This window comes from Gavia stellata, chromosome 9 (genome assembly GCF_030936135.1).
Source record: "Gavia stellata isolate bGavSte3 chromosome 9, bGavSte3.hap2, whole genome shotgun sequence".
In the NCBI taxonomy this organism is placed as follows: domain Eukaryota; kingdom Metazoa; phylum Chordata; class Aves; order Gaviiformes; family Gaviidae; genus Gavia; species Gavia stellata.
In genome coordinates, this window is record NC_082602.1 from 64,144 (window position 1) to 86,261 (window position 22,118).

Consider the following 22,118-nt stretch of genomic DNA (forward strand, 5'->3'; position numbering starts at 1 on the left):
CGGGACGGGACCCCTCGGGCTCCGTGTGCGCAGCCCTGCCCCGCACGCTGGGGACGGGCAGCAGCGCCATCCCGCTGCAGCTGCCGCGGGGACAGACCCGCGGGGGAGAAGGGGCGGGCGGGGGCGCGGGTGGGGGCCGCGGGAGGCGGCGGGGCCGGGCGGGCTGCGGGTGCGGTCCCTGTCCCTACACCGGGGCTCTTCGCCCGCTGTGCACAACGCCCGTCAGCACCGGGGGCCGAGACCTCGGTCCGTATCGCCGCTCTGCAGAGCGGGGTGCCGGGCACTGCCCATCAGCCAGCGCACCCCTGGGACACACGCGGGGTCCTTCGTACGGAACAGCGACAGAGACAGAATCACGTCGCAGTCACGGACTGGTCGCTCACACCAAAGTCCGTCTGCGCCTGTCTTCATTTTCATGTCACTCGATACACTGAGGCGGACCTGTACTTGCACCTAAAATCTCCTCCGAGGGGGGCATCTTTTACTATTAAAATCACTAACTGAGGTTAGTTTAGGATACGGGTCTTGATGAAATCCCAGACTCCTTCTCCACAACAACTCCCACGTCCCCACACGCCATCGCACACACTCAGCAGGTTGTTGCCCACTCGAAGGCCCTCGCACAGCACCGTTGTCTTTGCCAGGACACGTATCCCAGCGACCAGGGTAAGTCTCCGTCCCCGTCCTCAGGGAGACCTGAATTCCGTTGCTCTAATCTGGTTCCAGATACAGCAATTTTCCCCCTTTTGAGGCTTATGGATATGTTTTACAATTCCCACAAGTCTCAACCTCCTTAATTTCCATTGCCTTCTGTTCGATCTTGTCAACAAAGGGGTTAATTTCTTTTTGCACCATTAAAATATTATTTGAAGGCTTTTTCTGAGAGATTATTTCAGCCAATTAGAACCTAAAGGTGAGCATTGTATCATGCAACAGCTGATCAGAATCCTAAATACCAGGAGGAGGCCAGCTATAAACAGCTGCTTTAACCATCCAAAACTGGGCAACCAGGATGTCAGCCAAGAAAAATCCAAGCCTTCTCTCTCTTTGGTGTTTTCCGCTAATTCTTTCAACTGTTGGATCTTTTCTTCTGTGATCTGAGAATCGTCTGTCAAATTAAAACAACACATTCCTTTAAATTCCTCACATCCATGGGTATGTCTTAAAAGCAGAGAGTCCATAGTTACTCGGTTTTCTGATGTGGCTTCTCTAATTTGTGTCATCTCTTCTCCCAAGGCAGCGAGCACCTGGGAAGGAAAGTTAGTAGTTTTGGCTAATTCACAAGCTAGTCTCTTTATACTGTGATAATTCATAGCTACCCCAACTCCAGGTGCAAGGATGGCAGCTGCCATGATTTCACTAGGGCTCCATAATGTCAATTGAGAGTTACAATCTGGAGACAGAGTAGAGACTTGTCTCTTCTGGCTAACAGTTTTCTTTTCATGTGAGCCTTCCTTTTTTTGGTAACATTGCTGTTAACCTTCCCATTGCGCATGGTCCTCCAGTGACGTTTGCAGGGATATAGGCATATGATCTCTTTCCACAGAGAAGAAACCATCCTACTGGCAATTTAGCATGGGCCCAAGCATAACTCACTATCTCAGTTTTATTATGTTTCAGTGGGGACTCGAATCTTGAAAGATTTTCACATTTAGACCGTGGAGTGCAGTTCACAAACTGAACACAACTTTCAGCTGGAAACATGCCCTTAACTCTCACTCTTAGCTTACCTTTTTCCCTGATTTTAGTTGGTTTTCTCCAACTATACATGCTGCCGTATGTCATATTGATACTAAAAAATCTTAAAATGTTACAATTTTTCAAAAGCGTCGGAGGAGTAGGTACTCCTAACAGGCAGGAGGTGAAAACTTCCTCTACCGAGGTTCCACCGGCTAGACAGAAGGTGGTGGTATTTATTACTTTTCTTGCCAAGCTTTCCCAGACATTTCCAGATCTGTCCCATTTGGGGAAAAACACATTTGTACCTCCAACCTGGAAAAGAAACAAAACCAGATAGCTTTTCTTTTTGCAACCCGATTACGCAATAGTACAGTTTTCAAGGGTCCCGCCGGAATGGCTCTCCACTTGTCTTTGGGTTCTGGCGGAGGAGCTGGTTCGACTCCCGTGTAGTGGATCCAGGAGTTGATTCCTTCTACCTTCACAGCGCTCTAGGTGGTCAGTAGGGTTGTAGAGGGTCCTTTCCACTTCTCTCTCAGTGGCTCATCCTTCCAGGTGCGAATATAAACCAAGTCTCCAGGTTGGAAATTGTGTACTGGCGAATCCAGGGGCAAAGGAGCTCCCTGACTGAAGTACCTCTGTAAGGATGATAAAACACGCGAAAGGGACAGCGAATCATTTCTCAACATTCCTTCCCCTATAACATGCATTTGGTCACTTCGGTTACCTGTGCTTCTGACCGTATGGGGTTTTCCCTTAATATTTCAAAAGGGCTTACTCCTTCCCTTGCTCGAGGGGTAATTGTAATTCTCATTAAAGCCATTGGTCAAACATCCACCCGCTTAAGCTGAGTTTCTTGACGTAGCAAGGGAAAGCTTCTGGCCACCCTGAAAACACGTCTGCTAACACTAACCTAAACAGGTTACTGTCTACTTGAAGGTTCTTGTACAGCACCATTGTCTTCACCAGGATGCGGATCCTAGTGACCAGGGTGAGTTTCCATCTCCGTCCTCAAGGATACCTGAATTCCGTTGCTATGATCTGGTTCCAGATACAGCACATGTAACTGTCACCTGAACGATTCCCACTTGCACAGTGATCAGTAGTGATTTTGCTTGAGCGATTTTTCACTGCGTAAGCAAACTCAAATGAATGCAACAATAATAAGAACTCCCAGCAGAGCAGTTGTCATCGCAAGAAAGTCTCCAGAAGTGCGCGTGTGCACACAGACACACACACGCGCAAGGTCTATCAGTATTATTAAATTATTATTCTTCTCCCCTTCTCAAACACTTCCTCCACTGTGTTGCCCCACACAATGATGTCATCAATGCACTGCAGGTGTTCGGGAGCTTCACCTTGCTCCAGTGCAGTCTGTATCCATCCATGACAAATGGCAGCCTTGGGGCAGTCGATTCCAGGTGTAGTGGACACCCCTCCATGTGAAAGCAAATTGTGGCCTGCACTCTGCTGCCAGAGGGATCGAGAAAAATGTGTTGGCGCCCAGCCGGGATGCCGGCACTGAGGAGTTCTTCTACAGGCAATTAGGAGAAATCTCTGGATGGGCAGCCCGTGTCCGTATGGGGGATTTCAACTTCCTGGGCACCAGCGGGGAATACCGGTCGCCTGCGGCGTTCCTCAGGGCTCAGTCCTAGGGCCGGTGCTGTTCACTGTTTTGATCCATGGTCTGGATGCGGGAGGTGAACGCCCCGTTGGCAAGCTTGCTGACGCTCCCAAACTGGGCGGTGCTGTTGACTCTCTTGAGGGACAAGAGGCCTTGCAGAGGGATCTAGAGAGATGGGAGCATTGGGCAATCGTCAGCGGCACGATACTGAACAAGTCCAAGTGCTGGCTTCTGCAGCTGGGAGAGTATTACGCCGGGCACAAGTCTAAACTGGGAGAGGAGTGGCTGGAGAGCAGCCCTGCAGAAAGGGTTCTGGGGGTGCTGGTGGGCAGCAGGCTCAGGATAGGAGTCAATTTGGACAATGTCCTTAAGAAGATGCTTTAACTTTTGGTCCGCCCTGAAGTTTGGGTTGTGGGCTTTTTCTTTTCTGCTGTTTTCCTCCTTCCCTGGAGTAGAAGAAGTCTCTGTGGCCCCCGAGAGCTGTGGGCGGTGGCAGTGCAGCTGCTCCAGGGGACAGGAGTTTTGGGGCGAGGAGGATGCTCGGGGCGGGTCAGCGTGCGAGGCGAGACGCTGAGCAGCAGCGGCAGCGGGAGCTGCGCCGTGCCATGCTGACGCCAACGGGACTGTGCCTGCCCGCGGTCCCGAGCGGCTCCCACCACCCCAGCGGGATCCCTGGGACTGCCCTAAGGAAGGGGCTTATCCCCCTGACCCCTGGCACTGGGGGACTGCCCCGACAGGGACCTCACCCTGCACTTTCTGCAAGCCAGAGCCGGAAAGGTGAGGCCACTTCCCGAAGGCACCGTTGGCTGCATTGGCCCCAGGTTGTGGAGCTGGGATGGGAAAAGGGGGACAAAGAGAGATGAAGTTTCCAGGCACTTTCTGGCTGGTGCGGTGATTTTTTTTCTTCCCTTTTTTTTTTTTTTGCCACCTTCCTGGTCTTGCGTCTGCCCAAGGTGCAGCCAGACAAGGGGAAGAGGGTCCCTGCCTGGCCTGCAGCTCCCTCCCTCGCCATTCTTGGGGTGATTTGGGGTTATTTTGCTGGGCAGTGAGGCAGAGCTGGCTCCGGAGTGGAGCACGGTGGGACCTAAGGAAGGGTGTGATTGTCTTGAGGCTTTGAAGGGCTTTGCACCGAGCCCTGTCCCTGCTGGAGGGGACACTGGTCGTGTTCGGGACGAAGGCGTTGCAGCCCCCGTTGTCATGTGTGTCTGTCCCCAGCCTGGCCCCCAAGGTCTGTCCTTGTCCCGGGGACTCCATGCTGCTTTCTGCGTGGGGCCGTGTCCATGAGTCGTGCAGGGACCCGTCTGTCCTGGCTCCCCTGCCGAAGGGCTGCTTCCCCTGGGGAAGGGGACAGGGCAGTCCCCCGGCTGCTGCCATTGTCTGCCCCGCTGCTGGTGACTCAGCCCTGGGGACGGCTCGGTGCCCTTCGGGGCTCGCCGGCTCTGCTGTGGGGCTCTGCGGGGCTTTTGCACCTCTTGGGTGCCCTTTCCCGGTGCCCCCTGCGCTTCCTCCCGCTCCCACACAGGCACGGAGTAGTTCAGGAGAAATGGCTTTTAATGAAGAAAACAAGAGAAGCGGCCTCATCAAATCTACTATAACACACCCCCCCCCTCCCCAAATACCCAGCCCTCCTCCCCCACCCCCCACTCCCCCCATCTCCATCTCACCCCTGCTGTGGGTCTAATCCCCCCCCGCCACCCCCCTGCTGCCGGCGAGAGCCCTGCGTTTGCTGGCTGGCTTTGGCGAGGTGCTCTTGGCGCGCTTCTTCCCCCGCTTCTCTGCCGTGGCAGGCTGGGACGGTGGCAGGTCCCTGCCCTCATCCCCCCACGGCTCCTGGGGCTCCAGCCCCATGACGAACTCGTCCAGGCTGAGGATGGCGTCGGCGGTCTCGGGGACGCTGTAGTCGGGGCTGAGCAGCTCCTCGGGCAGGGAGAGCGAGGCGAAGTCGCAGTGGGGGATGGCTGCGCCGGTGCCACCAGGGTCCCCAGGCCTGGGGCCGCTGCTGGGAGCGTCCTGGCTGACCCCCACCGCGTCCGGGGAGCAACCAAAGAGCCTCAGGGCCTCCTCAAGAAGGACCTCCTCGGCCACAGCGAGGTCGCCTGTGGGGTCCCCCAGGGCTTGCTCGTGGGGGGCAGCAGAGGGGCTGGGGGGGACGTCGCTGCCCGGGGAGATGTTGCTTCCCGGGGGTGCTGCCCTGGGGGTGGCACTGCCGGAGGTCTTGGTCTCTGCGGGCTGCCCCTGGATCTGCTGGTAGCCGGGGATGGACGTCGGCAGCAGCGGGGGGGCTGGGGTCACCGCTCTCCCCTGCTGGGTGTAGGGTGGGAGGTGTTGCAGCTGTCCCTGGGGGCTCCGAGGGGCTGCCCAGGCCAGGGGGGTCCCGCAGCCGCCGGGACCCCACAGAGCAGCACCCGGCAGAGAAGCGGCAGCGCGGCCAAGCGTGGCCATGGCCAGTGGAGGCAGGTGGGTGCTCGTCCATGGGATGTGGAAGAGCCGGGGGTGGAAGCAGCAGCCACATGGAGCCCTCTGCAGACCTGTGGGGGGGAGAGGGAGCCGTGCTGGGCCGGGGGGACCTTCCAAGGGCACCCGCCGAGCCAGCCCTGATGGCCGAGGTCCCCCGGCTCTGCACCAGGCACGTGGGGAGCTTGTGGCTGGGGCACTCGCCATGGGGTGAGCTGCCGTGCCAGCGGGACGGGATTGCAAATCGGGGAAGGAGACTCACTTCCAGGGGGCTGAAATGGGAGAGGTGGCCCCAAGGATTTGGGAAGTTCTGTGGAAATGGGATTTAGTGGGCACCCGTCACCCAGGCAAGGGCAGGGGATGGTCCCCCTGGCTTGCTGAAGCCCTGTGCCATATCTGCCGGGGGTGACGGGGGTGGTGGGGATGCTGGGAGTGCTTGGGGGTGGTGGGGGGATCCTGGGCGTGCCCAGGGGTCGGGGGTGCTGAAGGTGCCGAAGGTGGCGGGGTGCCCGAGCAGAGAGGGGTGCCATACCTGCTGGTGGTGCCTGGGGGGCCTGGGGGGCCACCCCCACTGGGGGTGCCCAGGCTGCAGGGAAGAGCTGCTCCTGCCCGGGCAGTTGGCACAGGTTGGGTGAGCCTGCAAGAGAGACAGGAGCGATGGCCATCGGTCACCTCCGCTCTTGCCCCCAAGAGCGTCCCGGGCTGCAGGGGTCGGGGTGGGTCCCTACCTCGGGGGTAGAAGGTTTTGGGGAGCACAAAAGGCTGAAGGAGCCAGGGTGCCGGGGGGGCCTGGGGCCCATGCGCTGGGAGCCGCAGCGGTGGCCGCGCCATGGTCCGTTGTGGCTGTTGGCTGCTAAGGACTCTCTGGCGTCTCCCAGGAGGGAATGCGGGGGCTCCCCGTGTTCCGCCCCGCCCCAACAGCCTCCCCAGCTCCTCCTGGGGAGGGAAAGGGTTAAGGGGGGCTGGGCCACCCCGGCCCTGGTAGGCGGCTGTCAGGGGCTGTGGGTGTAAGTGCCTTTGGCTGGAAGCCTTGGTGCCTTCCCAGAGCTGGGATATCCTTGGGATTAGTGGGACTTGGTGGAAGGGGTCCTGCTGGGATGGAGGGTCCAGGCTGTTCAGGAGGGGTGGGCAGGGCAGGCGAGGTGGAGGTGTCGCGCTGTATGCGAGGGAGAGGTTTGATGGTGGAGCCCTTACAGGCAGCGATGACGTGATCGAGAGCCTCTGGGTGAGGATGAGGGGGATGGAAAGCAAAGCAGATGTTGTAGTGGGTGTCTGCTAGCCATCGCCCAGCCGGGATGCCAGCGCTGGGGAGTTATTCTACAGGCAATTAGGAGGAATCTCTGGATGGGCAGCCCGTGTCCGTATGGGGGATTTCAAGTCCCCAGGCCCCAGCGGGGAATACCATACTGCTGTGAGGAGCAGGTCTGGGAAGTTCCTGAAGTTTGTGGGACAGAACTTCTTGTCACAAGTACTCAGGGAGCCAACTAGGAAAGATGCCCTGCTAGACTTGCTGGTTGGGAATGGAGGAGGACTCGTGGGAGATGGGATGCTCTTGGCCACAGTGATCATGAAACGGTTGAGTTTAAAATTGTCAGTGTCATGAGAAAGAAGGACAGCAGAGTTGCTACACTGCATTTTGAGAGAGCAAACCTTCCGTTATTCAGGGAGGTACTTAGCAGAGTCCCCTGGGTGAGGGCTGTTGAGGGCTCAGGAGTCGGCGAGTGCTGGTCAGTCTTTAAGAAGCACCTTTGATAAGGTCAGAAGCAGGCAATTCCCCTGTGTCGGAAATCAAGCGAGCGGGGCAGAAGACCACTTGTTGAAGATGGTGGCCTGACTGATAGGGACGGAGAAAAAGCAGAGGCATTCAATGCATTTTTTTGCCTCAGCCTTTAATAATACTGATAGACCTTGGGCTGCCCGGTCCCCTGACTCGGTGGAGCACGAGTGTGGGAACAGTGACTTTCCATTTGTGGAATAGTGAAGCTGTCAGGGGCCCGCTGTATCAGCTGAATGCTCACAAGTCCATGGGGCCTGATGGGATTCACCGCAGAGTACTGAAGGAGATGGCAGATGTTATGGCAGGACCCCTCTCGGTCATCTGCCAAAGGTCTTGGGACCCAGGAACCTACAGACCTGTGAGTCTAACCTCAGTTCCTGGAAAACTTCTGGAGACGATGGTACTGGGTCCTCTTGAAAGGCTTTAAAAGAATAATGCAATCACCAGGCACAGTCAACATGGGTTCACAAAGGGAAAGTCCTGTTTCACTCATTAGATACCCTTCTAGGATAAGGTCACCCCGCCAGCGGATGAAGGGACGGCGGTGGTGTCGTGGTTTAAGCCCAGCTGGCAACTAATCACCACACAGCTGCTCGCTCACTCCCCCCCTGGCCCAGCGGGGTGGGGGAGAGAATCGGAAAAGTAAAAGTGAGAAAGCTCGTGGGTTGAGATAAGAGCAGTTTCATAAATGGAATTGAACAAAATAAAATAATAATGATAATAATACTGAACATTGTAATGAAAAGGAAAATAACAACAACAACAAATAAAAGCCAAGAAAGACAAGCGATGCAAAGGAAAACAATTGCTCACCACCCTCAGACCGATGCCCAGCCTGTGCCCAAGCAGCGGTCCTCTGGCCAGCTTTCCCGCTAGTTCATATACTGAGTATGACGTCATATGGTATGGAATATCCCCTCGGTCAGTTGGGATCAGCTGTCCCGGCTGTGTCCCCTCCCAGCTTCTTGCACACCCCCATCCTCCTGGCTGGTGGGGTGGTGTGAGGAGCAGAAAAGGCCATGATGCTGTGCAAGCACTGCTCAGCAGTAACAAAAACACCTCTGCGTTGTCAACGCTGTTTTCAACACAAATCCAAAACATGGCCCCATACTCGCTACCATGAAGAAAACTAACTCTATCCCAGCCAAAACCAGCACGACAGGTCAAAACACTCCAGGAGATGCCTGGGAGAAGTCTTGGGTGCATTCCGGAGGAGAGAGCTTCCTTTAAAGGACAAAAACATCTTGGGAAGCTTTCTTGGAGGAGTCTGGGGCTGCTACCCGAGATCTCAGGTCCCTAAAGGAGAGGAGAAATACTCCGGGATGTGCCTGGGAGGCGTCTCAGGTGGATCCCGGAGGAGGGAGCTTCCTCCAAAAGAGGCCCAACACCTCAGGCAGCTGCCTGGGAGGAGCCCTTGGTTGCTGCCTGGGCTTACAGACACCTGCCAGAGGATGAAAACCACCTCGGCTGTCCGTGCTGGGAAGCCCCTGAGGTGCCTCCAGTGGAGGGAGGGAAGGGCTCAGGCAGCGCTGGTGTCCCCTGCAGCCGGGGCAGCCCTGGGCCCTGGGCGGCAGGTCTGGCTCCCGTGCTCAGGGAGCAATCGCCAGTTCTGGGCTCAGGAAGGAGGTTTTTTTCCCCCGGGGCGGATTGGCACAGGTCCCCGGGGGTTTTCCGCCTTCCCCCCCAGCACTGAGCAGGGCCCCTTGCCCGCGCTCCTCAGGGCCGTTTCTGGCCAGCGGTTCCCCGCTGTTGCAGGAGCAGGAGTCTGGCTGTGCCCTCCATCCCGCCGCCTCTCTTCCCTGTGCCAGGCGGGCAGGGGAGCCTCCAGGACTTCCCCGCATGAGGTCCCCTGGGGCTCTTCTGCCCTGTGCCAGACGTGGCCCGCTTGGAAAAGCTGCAGGCGTGCTGCTCCGTCGGGAACGAGCCGCCGCTCGCTGCGCGGCCGTGCGTGCAATAAAAGCGAAGCGTCCGTCTCCTCTGCCGGAGCTGCCGTGTGTGTCTCGTCTGTCCTGGTCGCGCTGCCCGGAGCTGTCTGTACCCTCCTCCGAGGGGGGCATCTTTTATTATTAAAATCAGTAACTGAGCGTAGTTTAGCATCCCAGTCTTGATGAAATCCCAGACTCCTTCTCCACAATAACTCCCACGTCCCCACACGCCATCGCACACACTCAGTACGTTGTTGCTGTTACAGGACATGTTGAAAAACAAGGTTAAAAGTAAGTGAGAAGAATGTAAAGAAGATGCTTCATAACAATTGCACCTGGCACTTAGACATATTAGAGATAAAGACTGCCTCACTAACTCTCTGCTAACTAGCAATAACGATTAGCACAAGGACGAATAGAATGGACTGCCAAAATAGTGCCCTAGAGTTAACTCGTCTCATTATAATCTCATTCTAATGCTAAGGCACACACCTCCTGGCTAGAAAAGCCCCAACCCAATTAAGCCCCCTACTCTCTGAGCATGCGTGGTGAATTAAAAGAGAACTGTAACTTTAAGATGAAGTAAGAAAAGTATTAACCAAGAGTTAATTACGGGGTAGGACCAGGAGGCGTAACTAACTTTGTTAACTGTTTTAAATACCTGTCATGATTTTAACCCGCTGTGCATGTTAGGAGGAGAAATCCCCTTGCACCCGGGACCGCAATAAACCAATGTCAGCTTTATACCTCTGTGTGAGCTGTGAAGTTTGTTTCCACGTGTCAATTTTGGCACCCCAGGTGGGACCCTCTCTGCCCGGCTGCGGGACCGGCTGAGAGGGGGACATCCTCGGCGCGCCCCAAGATTTCTCAGAGGACCTCCCTCGCTCGCCCGATCACTGCAGGGACAGACAAGGACCATCAGCGGACCCGGTGTGTTAAGGGAGGGGAACCTGTAAGTCGTGAGGAGACGTCCTACGGGAGGTAAAGAGCGTTGTGCTCGCCCTGGGTGGGATTCAAATCCAGAAGTGAGGGCGCGGGAACCCCTGGATAGGGAAGTACGCGGGCGCGGGAATCCCTGGATCGGGAAGTACGCAGGGGGGTGCTCTTCGCTGAAATTGCAGGAGTGAAGGATACCTACACGAACGCGGGAATCCCTGATTAAGGGAAGTACGCGGGGGTGCTGTCGTTTGTACCAACTATTATAACCCATGGGAACTGAAATTCATATTATTGTGGCTATAATTGACATTTTATGATAGTCATTACAATCTATATACTTAGGAAGTTTTGTGCCCGGTACCATGTATTCTGTGAAAAGTGCTTCATTATACAATTAATGTTGTTGTAAGTTGGGTGAGTGTTTGAGTGAGTGAGGCGCAGTCGGACTGCGGGGCGAGTGCGGAGTCCTGATCCGCGGTTCCGCGTTCTCCGCGAGGAGAGCGGCCGGAGACGGACGAAGCGTATGACGGACTGTGTTAATCGAACCGATTGTTAACCCTTGTTGTCCTATACGCAGGTATCAGGATTTTTCATGCAACCCAATATATGTTTTTGAATGTTTTGGTTGTAAACAGAACGTTTGAGTACGGTTTGGGGACGAGACGATTTTTGGTGTAGTGGGTGTCAAGGAAACTGGTCTAAATGGAATAAGATTGAGCGCTCAGGCCAGCTTAAGCAAGTGCTTTGTAGAAGTATAAAAGGTATAAGGAATTAGTAAGAATGTCGCTGGTATGGAGGGGGATGTAGAACAGAATAGTGACGGGTTTATTTGGCGTGGAACACTGATTTGCCATTGGTGTTGCTTGTTTGTTCGTGCTAAGTGTTTGGAGTGTCATAAGTACATTATTTCCTTTTCAACAATTGTCTTGAATTTCGGTGCATTCGCTGTGGGGCGAGTACGCCCTTGTGTCTTTTGCCTTGGATAGGGTAGTAGTGTTGTCAGTTCAATCAGGTTGTGTTCTTAGGCTGAGGAATAAGCCCCTGCGGGCAGGGTGTTCATTATGGGAGGTAAACAAAGGGGCGGAATCTTGAAAAGGAGCCCTCTAGGCTGTATTTTAGCTCACTGGGAGGAGATAGGAGAGCTGCCAGGAGGAAGCGTGAGCAGAAAGACTTTAATAAAATATTGTCATCAATGGTGGCCTTTGTATAAATTGGATGATGAGGAGAAATGGCCCTTCAATGGAACCTTGAATTAGAATACCTTGGTGCAATTGATGTTGGTTTTGAGGGGGAGCCGGTACCCGCGTTTCCCGGATGGGGGGGAAGCAGGGAAACGTCCCCGTGGCCTCCCCCGGCTGGGGAGGGAGCTGGAGCCCAAAAAAACCGCTGTGACGAGGCCCGAGCGCGGTGCTGCGTGGTGTGTGCCCCAACCAGCGCCCAAGGGGGCCCCTCCCGCCTCAACGGTGCTTCTCGGAGGCAGCAGCCCCGCTGCTCAGAATGACAGAGAAAGGGCAGACCCCGTCCTTGATTTTATTTTCTCAAGATGAAACCTATCAACCAAGCTTTAACACCTACGGAAGGTGATTTTGTAACGGTAAGAGGAGCTACTGGCCAAAGTGAAAAGGCGTATTTTTTAAAAACCTCTTAAATTTAAATTGGGAAAAGAATTGGGAATACACAAATTCTTATCTGTGCCTAACTCACCAAAACCTCTGTTGGGGCGAGACTTATTGGAACAACTAAAAGTGGAGATAAAATTTGAGAAAGGAAAAATAGAACTTCGAGTGGGGATGACCAGCTAATTGAACTTCTGAGTCTGGCCCTCAGAGATACTCCTGTTAGCTCAGAAGTACCTGAGGAAATCCAGAACCAAGTATATCCAGGGGTATGGGCCTCAGAAATACCAGGAAAAGCGAAAAATGCCTCCCCAGTAATGGTCAGGCTCAAATCAGGGGCGCGGCCTGTAAGAATTAAGCAATATCCCCTCAGAACTGAAAGTAGGGAAGGAATCCGACCAGTAATCAACCGATTATCAAATAGAGTAAGAACAGAGGAGGGGATAGAGGGTCTTCAGTGGCTGCAGTTTTGATCAGTTTTCTTCCCAGGGGCGCTGGTGCTTTGTGGGCAGAAAACTCTCCCTGGAAGTCCTCCTCCTGAAAGGTCTGTTATGCACTGTACCTCCCACCTAATTTTTGATCTTTCTTTAATAAACCTTTTTTGTTGTTGTTGTTTGGGGTGTTTCCCCCCTCTCCAGGATGTGATATGCCTCTGTTTTGGAGAAAAGCAAGTAAAAGAGCAGAAGCTGGGACAGGACTAGGTAAGTCGGAGGAGTGGTAGAATATCATGGGCAAAAGCGCATTTGGATTTTGGTCTGCTCCGAAATTTTCGTACTGGCCTTCCAACTCGCTTGTTACTAATGTGGAGGTGATTGTGAATGAAGAGAGGAGGGGAGAGACAAAAGAGTGGAGGGAGTGAGGAAGGGCTCAGGGGATTTGCAACACCTCGTGCTGCATTAATCCATTCAGCAAGAGATCCTCCCCACTGCTCCCGGAGCTGTAATGTGCTGCTCCTCTAGTGTCAGAAGGGGTGACTTGCCAGTGACACTGGAGCTGTCACTCCTCGCCCCTGACTTCATAATTCCCTTGGAAGCCAGGGCTACAGCCTCTCTCTTAAGAACGTGTGTTAGAGGTGCGAGTGCACAGGGGCAGCAACGTGAACGGCGGGCAGCGCGAACAGGCAACGTCTCAGTCCATGGACAGGGAACTTGTTATTCCTGTCTTCTGGTGACGGGATGTCGTGGGCTTTAGCATCTTGCAGAAGGTTGTTCTTGAGAGGATGAGAAACAGGGAAGTGCTCGTCCGTCTTCCTAAGGTGCGGCATTGGGGAGGCACAGTTGGGCTCCCAGCGTGTGGGAGAATCTGCTTTCATACTAATTAGTTAGTATGTATTAAAATGAATTTGTCCTATCCTGCCCATGTAAAACCAATGTGGGGCTGGTCCCCGTGTGGAGCTGCTCCAGGCAATGCTGAGGCAGCCTAGTGACTTCATCCCCAAGGCTTTTCCTTATTTACCTTTTTGGTTCAGACTTCCCACCTTGTTTCCTGAAGTTTAAGACCCATCCCGAAGACCGTGTTGCCGTAACTGTGGTTTGAAGAATACCCAGTGTTCTTGCAAGTGGTTGCAGAAATTGCTGAAGTGATGTCCAGCTTCCTCATTCAGGGCTGTTCTGGATGGAGTAGAAGGGGTGGAAAATTATGTTTCCTCTCCTGGAGTTTTCCTGGGGAAGGTTTCCCAAACCCCACATGTTAAGGTTGAAAATTTTCACGGTGGAAATTAATTTACAAATAATCTGGTTCTCCTGAAATCAGAGCGCTCTGTGTTATGCCTCAGTTTTGATGTTTTTCAACATTGGTGAGTCACTACAACATTAAAGACATATTTTGGTTTGTGGCACACTTGCTTCCCTCTCAGGCTTTCCCCTCCTGACCCCAGGCTGTACTTTCCTCCCTGTTACCACCTGCGTGAGGGTCCCTGCGGCAGTGTCCGAGGGAAAGGCTGTGCAGGTTTGTGTGTTGCAAGCCCTGCAGCTGGCCTGGCCCACAGCGGTGGGTCTGAGCCAAAAGTCTATTTTTCATAAGGCGATGGAGGTGATTTGGGAAAAAAACTCCACTTTTTCATGAGACTTGATATGAAATTTTTCAAGGTGTTTCAGGAAAGGAAGTAATTTGAGTTGGAGCTACTGTGTCAAGTATTTCTGATTGGTGAAAGTCTAATGATTTTCTCGCAAATACAAAACTTTCCCACAAAAAGCTTAAGCTTTGCAGAATATAAAATCTCTGTCAGGAAGATCTTACCGGTTGGTAATCTGCTCCCGCGCTGTGCATATACACCCTCATAGCACAGATCAGTTTATTCTATCATTCTGCATCTGCTCGTTGAGCGTTACAATCTCTGTCCAAGAGTAATTGAGCGTGCATTTGTAAGATAAGCGTAAGTGACAGTATCACATTTGTGACAGCAAATAACCCTGTCTTGGCCCTATTGCTGGGAGATGGGCCTGTTTGCAGGGAGATGTAATTTGAGATGGCAGACACCGTGCTTCAGAACAGGAGTGGTGCATGGTGGAAATGGAGGCAAGCTTTGTTTACTTCTTCATTTCTAAGCCCTGCAGCTGAGTTCCTACCTTAGAGATGGCAATTCCGGTCGCAGCAACAATGCGGCACAAGGTTCTTGTTCTGGAGGTGCAGCAAGGTCAGTAAGGGACCCAGCCGAGGAGCCTGTCCGGCCGTCTGGGCCATCTTTCCCCAGCTGACGGCAGGGTCGTGGCCTTTGACAGATGTGGAGTTGTTGTCGTTGGCAATCAATACCTCCCCTGCTCAAAGTGTGAGCAGCAGCCAGCCTGCCTCTGTTACGATCTCAGGTGGAGCGGGTCTTTGCAGCCGAGCGGCCGTGCTGTAAATGCAGCTCTACCTCCTGCCCGGTCTGTCTGGCCATGTTCTGGTCTGGGGCAGGAGCCTCAGTTCACATCTGGGGGGTTTGGGCAGCTGGGTGCAGGCTTTCTGTCCTGGCTTTGGGTGAGACGTGCTGTGCCGTCGGTTTCAGCCACTCTGTTTTAGTGTCTTGGAGGCTGCACCCCCACGAGCCAGCCCCGTTCAAGAGCAAACGTGTGCAGGTCCATGCATCTGGACTCTGCTCTCCTCGCCTGTCCTCTTGCAGTGTGGAGGAAGGTTACTTTAATAAAGTGAGAAGCCTCTTCCATGGCTTAGTCTGCTCCTCTCTGGTTACGCCCAGGGATGATCTCCAGGGACTCCACTCTGCAGGGACCTCTCTCCCCATGTCTCTGGCTTCTTGGTCCTTTGCTTTCTTTCAGGAGATGCAGCTGAACCAAGGCGTCTGGTCCGTGCGAGCGGCAAGTCAGGGGGAAATAGGAGTTACCGGCAGGGCTGAGCAGCTCTGTGGGGTTGGGAGGAGGCTCAGACCGTTTGAGGGCAGCGCAAAGCCCGATGTGCAGGGAGCCAGGGCTCACACGTGCCTCAGACTGACCTGCAGCAGTGGGGCAGGACAGGGGTCCCTCTGAGCCCCCCTCATACAAATGCCTGCTGCTGGAGAAGGTCCAGCTCAGTCGCTTGCCCCGTGCCTGGCACACTCACCTCCCAGGATTACCAGAGCCCTCAGCACTGCTGGTGCCCAGGGAAACCCCCAGCACCTCGGCCCTTGCTGGTGCCCCCTCCACAGCAGGACCCTCCCCAGGCCTGGTGTTCCACCCAGTCAGGGGCTCGACTCCCTCTTCCAGCTCCAGCCCCACCTCTGTCAAGGAACGTGACTGTGCAAGGCAGGAGCACGTGTTTGAGCAATCTTTGCAGGGTCTTCAGTTAGGAACACACGGATGGTGGGACCCCCGGGACAGGGGACCAGAGGCTTACATGGGCTCACAGCGGGGCCAGGGTGCCCAGCAGCCTGAGGGATGAAACTGCATCTCTGCTGGTGGGCTCCCTGTGTGGAGCTGCCCCTGCCCCACGCAGATGTGCCCAGGCCCGCCGGGGCTGGGGACCAGCACCAGTGGGGCCTGTGTTAGTGGGCAGGGGTCCGATGGGCCAGCCAGAGCCCTCTGCTACACTCTGTCCCTCTGCTCAGCCCCTGAGCCATAGCTGACCCTTTAAGATCCCCCGACATTCCCTACTTGTCCCCCAGTGCCCCCCTTCTGCCCCCTGACCACACCCCTCTAAACTGCTGTGCCTCCCTTGGTTCTCCCCACCCATCCTCCAGTGCCCCCTACTCCCCCCAGTGCCCCCCTTTTCCCCTGATACCCCCCCACTGTGTCCCTGGGCAAGTGCTGTGGGGGGGCCCAGCATGGCAGGACACCGGGGAGGGCAAAGCCTGCTGTGGTGGTATGGTCAGGGCTCTCCTGGGCTGTTCCCTGCGCCAGCCCTTGCTGGTGCCAGGGGTGGTCGTGCCGTGGTGGGAGGGGTGGCAAGGGGATCCCCATGGGCAGTGGGAGGCAAGGCCCCAGGACCCCATGGGGAGACCCCTGCTCTGGGGTCTGTCCCGGCATGACTGCGTTGTGCCCAGCCCACGAAGATCCGGGAGGGGCCATGCAGCTGGCAGCCCCCAGCCTCGGTGTCACCCACATGTGGTCCCGCCAAGCACAAGGGTGCCATCGGGGGAAAAAAGATACACTGCCCTTTAGGCATCTTGTGCTGAGCTTTATTTAATTAACTCCTTGGTGCTGGCTGGGGACAGGTATCGTGCAGAGACTCCTCTAGTGCCTGCTTCACTCGCGGGTCCTTGTTGTGCTGCAGTCCCAAGAGAGCTGGAAGGACACAGGCAGTGCTGTGGGGACCTGGTCCTGGCCAGGCGCTCCCCTGTCTGCTCCGCTCCAGGGATCTTCCCACAAAAACAGACGTCCCAAGGAGCCGGATCTCACTAAAACCCTCTGAACCCTTCCTTCCCCACCCCCTGCCTTACCTCAGCAAAGAAGGCTGTAGCTGTCACCCGCAGCTTAACTGAGCAGGAATCCAGCCATGGGAAGAGGGTCTGCTTCAGACAGGGTGATAGAAGCCCAGCATGGACCAGGACGCTGTGCAAGGGAGCACAAGCGAGGGACACACAGTTACCCAGGAAGGCCAGGTTGCCAAAATTCATGTACACCAATGCAGATACTATTCTTCAGCTCAGGACGGCTTCCCAGGCATGCTGGAAGGGTCCTGCAGGCATTTCCCTGGGCACAGCCCCGCAGGAGGCAGCCACGTGCATCCCTGGGGCTCTTACCTGGTCAGGAGACGCACCCCATCAGAATGGGTCAGGGGGTCTTCAAGGAGAGCCCACGCTGCCCGATTCATGAGCAGCCGCATCCACTTCTCTGCCATGCATTTGCCTAGCACCAACTCTAAAGCCATAAGGAAAACCCTGGCAAAAGAAACAAAACACAAACCCAGTCAAAACACAGTCAAACAAAACAAGAAAAAAATCAAAACAGCAGCAGCACCACAAAACCAAAGAAAGATCAAATCACTGCAGTTTAGGGGAAGATTTCTCTTTAGCAGAGCTAAATACCCCGGGAATGATGCTTCGTAGACTGCAGCTAACGACACTGGCATTTTCATCATGCCCCAAACCCACTGAAGCAGAAGAAACTCCACGCCCCTGGACTGACTCCATGCTAGAGAACCAAGGCAACACCTAATACCTCTTCCCACCAGCATTTTGTGAAGAATGATGCCATTGCCCGCAAGAGTCACGCTCCCCCCCGGTGGGGGTCCGCTGAGGGAGTGCAAAGCTATCGTGCATGCAAGGGTATGCAGAAGGCAAGATGACAGCCGTCCACAGCACGAGCTGCCTCAGACCTTCCTGCCTGGGAGCTGGAGTTTCCCCATGAAGGAGCAGAAGTAAACCCAACCACGACGAGCAGTTTGCTCATCTAGGAAGCGGGGCAGGCAAAGCCCTCCCTCAACCCCACAAAGGCACGTGCCTTGGCGAGGGGAACCGAAGCCAGCCCCTCCATCTGCCCCTTCGGCTCCTTACCTGCACGGCTTCTCCTCAAGCACCTGGCCCTTGAGGAACAGTTGTCTTCCGCCTTCTCCCAGGGGGGAAAGCAGCCGCTCCTCGCCCAGGGTTTCGCTGGCCCACCTCAGGAGGCTGGGAAGGAGGTGGGGAAGCAGCTGCCTGAGCTCCTCTGTGCTCCTCAGGGCAAGCACCACTTCGGAGATGGCACGGGTGATCTGCAGAGAACCGTGACCAAGAAGCCCCTCTTCAGGCAAGGCCTTTTCCCACCAGCCTGGTTCCCCTGCCTGCCTGGGGCAGGGGGGTTACTGTCCGCAATTGTCACTTCTGCGACAGCCTTGTGGCTCAGGAGCACAACACTGTCCCAGCTCCCCACACTGCTTGAGGCTGGCCCAGCACAGCGCCCTGGGAGTCTCCAGGGGCATCTGCAAAGGGCACCTGACTCCCCCTTTTCCGAAGCAGGAGTTACAAAGCAGATGCAAAGCTACAGAAACGTGTCTGCCATTGAACGTACCATCAAAGTCTCCAGAGCAGTCTCATGGTTGTGCCACTCACAGGCGGAGGAGTTGGTCCCCAGGCAGTTGTTTCGTGCTCTGTTTAGTTTCTCCACTAAGCACCTCAGGACCTGAATCCCAATGGTGCTTCTCCCCAGGCTCCTCCACAGCTCCACCGTGTCACTGCAAGGGAACAGATGTTCACCCCTGAGCCCGTATCTTCGCAGTCCTGCAGTGCCCTCAAACCTTCTCCTCCTCTGCAATGGGGCTTACAACGCCCCAGTCACGGCAGAGACACAAGCACGCAGTCTTGCAACACTCAAGACAGCTCAGGCAGAAAAAAGACCTGCTTCTTAACTGGGCCACCCCAGTGCACGCAAGCTGTGGGGTCTCTGTTTGACTACAGTGGGGAAGTGGCTGGTGCACGTACCTGTCCATGGGCAGACCTTTCCGGAGGAGACTGCTGATGACGGGCTCCTGGTGAAAGTGGGCGAGGAGAAACACGGCCCAGAGCAGGAAGGGCCTGTGGGTGCTCTGCCGCATGTAGGTGCAAAGGGTCTTCAGGATTTTTGGCACCTGAATGGAAATGGAGGAGAAAGAAGGGCTCGGTGCATCCTTTACCCCCTCCTGCGGGGCCCAGACACAGTCATTCAGCACAGGACCAGTGCCTGCTCCCGTGACACAGGGTCCAGACCTAGCTTGAAACCTCACCCCTTCCACCCTGCCTGGCCCTGGCTCACGTCTGGAGCTGGGTGTGCTCTTGGCAACTGTGCACACGTACGCACACATGCACGCGCTCACACGCACAGACTCAGTCACTGCATGTGCCTGGGCCCAACCGTACGAGCAGCTGCGTGCCCTTGTGCACACAGAGGACACGGGCACGTTTCACACCCAACGCTTGAAGAACTCTCCCCACATGTGTGTAGTGATGCAAGAGCAAAACCAAACACGCTCTTTGAGACCCTGAAGTCGCCTTGCAGGGCCTCTGCAAGGGCACCTGACTCCTTCAGCAGCCCCTTGGCTCGACACACAGGTGGCATTTCTTGAGCCTGTGCCAACTGCACAGGGTGTCGTTAAACAGCCAACAGGAGCAAAGACAAAGTCGAATGGGAAAAAGGTCGCCTTTACCTCCTGGACTATTTCCTTCCTGCATTCCACCAGGAAGATGAACACCCACTTCCATAGTGGCTTCACACACGTGGGTGTGACGTGCAGCAAGCTGGGCAGGACCGCAGTCAGAAAGTCCGTAGCCTGCGCTGGAGGGATGCACTTGCAAACAGCCTGGAGAGAAGTCAGGAACAAGAGAGACCACGTCACAGCTCTGCTCCAGCAATTCAGAATGGAAAGGAAACTTGACAGAACTGTTAGTTCGGCAGTCGTGCAGGGGGCAATCACTTTTTCCTCCTGCTATGCATACAGTGCTGTTTACATCTGATGCAGCTACCCGATTGGGAAGTGTCGCCCCCCATGTTGTTTGCTTATTATGTACCAAATTTGTATTCTGACAAGAGCAATCACACACGCACACATATACGGTATCTGCTCCAGCATGCCTGAAGGACAGTCTTGTCTCAAAGCCTCCTGCTACTTGCTAACAACAGCCATCCTGGACAGCTTGCTCTGGAGACAGCAAGGGATGCTGGAGGGGAGCAGGGAGATGTGCAGGAGCCCAGGAGCTGGGCCCCCACCCCGCTCTTTTGGGGCCAGTTACCTTTGCTATTTTGGCGCAGGTCTGCACGGTGTCTGGGCTGTTCAGCTCCTCACCAAGGCACCTGATCTCATCTGCCTGAGGCACCACCTCCATGGTCCTAGCTGGAACAAACACCAGGAGAAAAGGGGAGTCACGCCCACAGAAAGGCAACCTCTGGCCCTAGATACTGCTAAAGGAGAACCCAGGGGGTGGCAGTGAAAGCCACAGGGAAACCCAGGGCCCTCCTGAACTCGGTGCAGCAGGATTTCCTGAGCCCGATAAATGGCTGACAAATCCCGGGCTGGAAAGAGCCCTCTTCCTCCTCGAACCATTTGTTGGGGCTTCAGGGTTTCAGCAGCTACTGGCCTCTGATCCCAGCAGCTGTGTCCCCTGTTCCCACACAGGCCACCATTGTCTCTGGGAGGCAGGAAACCTCCCCGTGACTGCCTCAGCACAGGCAGACCCTGCTGCCTGAAGAGGAAACGGTTCAAACACAACCCTTTGCGGCACGCCCCGGGCCTGCAGTTCAGATCCCTCTTCCCTGCCCAGTTTGCTCTGGGCAGCAAATTGGTTTCCTCTCTTGTGCTCAGCAGGAGAGTTCTTCCCTGGCGGCGATGAGTTTGGATAGTTTGCCTGGGGAGCTGCCTGTCTCTCCAGGCTCAAGGCAGGGAGCAAGGGGGAAGGCACCCTCTGGAATGTCAGGGGCCTCATCAGAGCGAGTTGTCTGACCACCCTCTGTCTCTCCTGGAACATGGAGGGGGGCAGACATGGAGGGGGACAGTCCCCAGCATTGGTGGCAATGTCCTGCTCTCAGACAGCAGTGGGGGATGGCCCTGACCAACTGCACACATGCGCTGCGGAGGTGGGACTCAGCGACCCTCTCCCAGGGATCCTTCCTGACATGTCCAGGGAGGCAGAGGGCTAACAGGGTGGGGGCACAAAACCAGCCAAGCACGTTGCCTCCCGCTTCCCTCCTGGGGACAGGGCCTGGCCCTGCAGGATCCCAGTGGTGCCAGGCCGGGAAGGGAGGGAGGATCAGGCTGAGCAAGGCTGGGAAGCGCCCACTCTCCTTACCTTGCATTTGGAGAAGGTAGCCAAGGCAGACCCATGCCCTCTGGCGGGACGTGGCCAGGCAGTCGCTGGTCAGAGTTGCCAGCAATCCCACCAGGGAGCCGAACCGCTTGCAAGGACGTCCTCTCTGCAGGGGAGAGCAGCAGGAAAAGGGTCGCAGGCAGCCCCAGCACCCGCTCGCCTCTATCGCCCATCCTGCTCCCTGAGCAGCGACCGGGCAGAGGGGCAGGCAGAAGGGCTGCCCCGTAATCCCTGGAGCCCCAAAACCCAGCACCCAGTTGGGCAGGGTTCCCTTCTGGGGCCATGAATGGTGGGAAAAGGGCGCCAGGGCACGCGAGGGGGCTCTACTCACCATGAGCTCGAATCGCTCCTTGCAAGCTCCCAGCACATGGGCACAAACCTGCAGGGCTCTCTCCCGCTCCCATTCGTTGGCTGAGGTGAGCCAGCCCTTCAGGACCTGAGGCAGGGTGCATCTCTCTCACAACAGGCATCTTTCTCTCCCGGAGATCCCTCTCCAACTCCCTCCTTCTCTGGCCCCTTCCCAGTGCCAACCCCAGCCCCACCGAGCACTGGCACTGCTGCCTCCACTGCCTCGCTCCCTCCAGCTGCCTCTGCCCTGAGGCTGCTGTTGCTACACTGCCAGCGTCTCCCCACTCCAGCCTTCCTCCAGGCTGCTCTCAGCCAGCTCAGGGCTGGCTCTGGGCTTTCCCTCCATCAGGGCCCACTGCTCTGCCTGGCCTGAGGCTGCAGTGGCCGGGCGCTCCCGTCCCCCAGCTCAGCCCCTGGCCCCGGCCAGACGCACAGCCTCAGAGCAAGGAGCCAAAGCCCCACATTCCCGCAGGAAAGGTATCCACCTCCTAACACCCTCTAAGGCCTCCACTCTCTGCCCCTGAAACACTTTCCCTCTTGCCCCACGGCTACTCACATGGACCATGTCATCAAAGCAGGCAGAGGTCACCTCTGC

General features: G+C 55.8%; 1 protein-coding gene across 1 annotated transcript; it reads right to left on the reverse strand.

The window, feature by feature from the left end:
- Positions 1 to 16,587: 16,587 nt before the first annotated feature.
- LOC132317512 (maestro heat-like repeat-containing protein family member 2B) lies at positions 16,588 to 22,114 on the reverse strand. Its single transcript, XM_059821296.1, has 11 exons — positions 22,080 to 22,114; positions 21,507 to 21,611; positions 21,158 to 21,281; positions 20,105 to 20,205; positions 19,522 to 19,674; positions 18,821 to 18,966; positions 18,411 to 18,573; positions 17,918 to 18,114; positions 17,165 to 17,302; positions 16,862 to 16,973; positions 16,588 to 16,706 (listed from the first exon to the last, which is right to left on the reverse strand). Exons 1-11 carry the CDS (start codon positions 22,086 to 22,088, stop codon positions 16,668 to 16,670), a joined length of 1,287 nt encoding a protein of 428 aa, XP_059677279.1. The 5' UTR covers positions 22,089 to 22,114; the 3' UTR covers positions 16,588 to 16,667.
- Positions 22,115 to 22,118: the final 4 nt, after the last annotated feature.

Coding starts and splice junctions, on each gene's coding strand:
- LOC132317512 (XM_059821296.1), bottom strand. Junction 19,675..20,104: donor CCTGCGCCAAAATAGCAAAG/GTAACTGGCCCC, acceptor ACTTCTCTCCAG/GCTGTTTGCAAGTGCATCCC. Junction 18,967..19,521: donor GGAAGGAAATAGTCCAGGAG/GTAAAGGCGACC, acceptor ATTTCCATTCAG/GTGCCAAAAATCCTGAAGAC.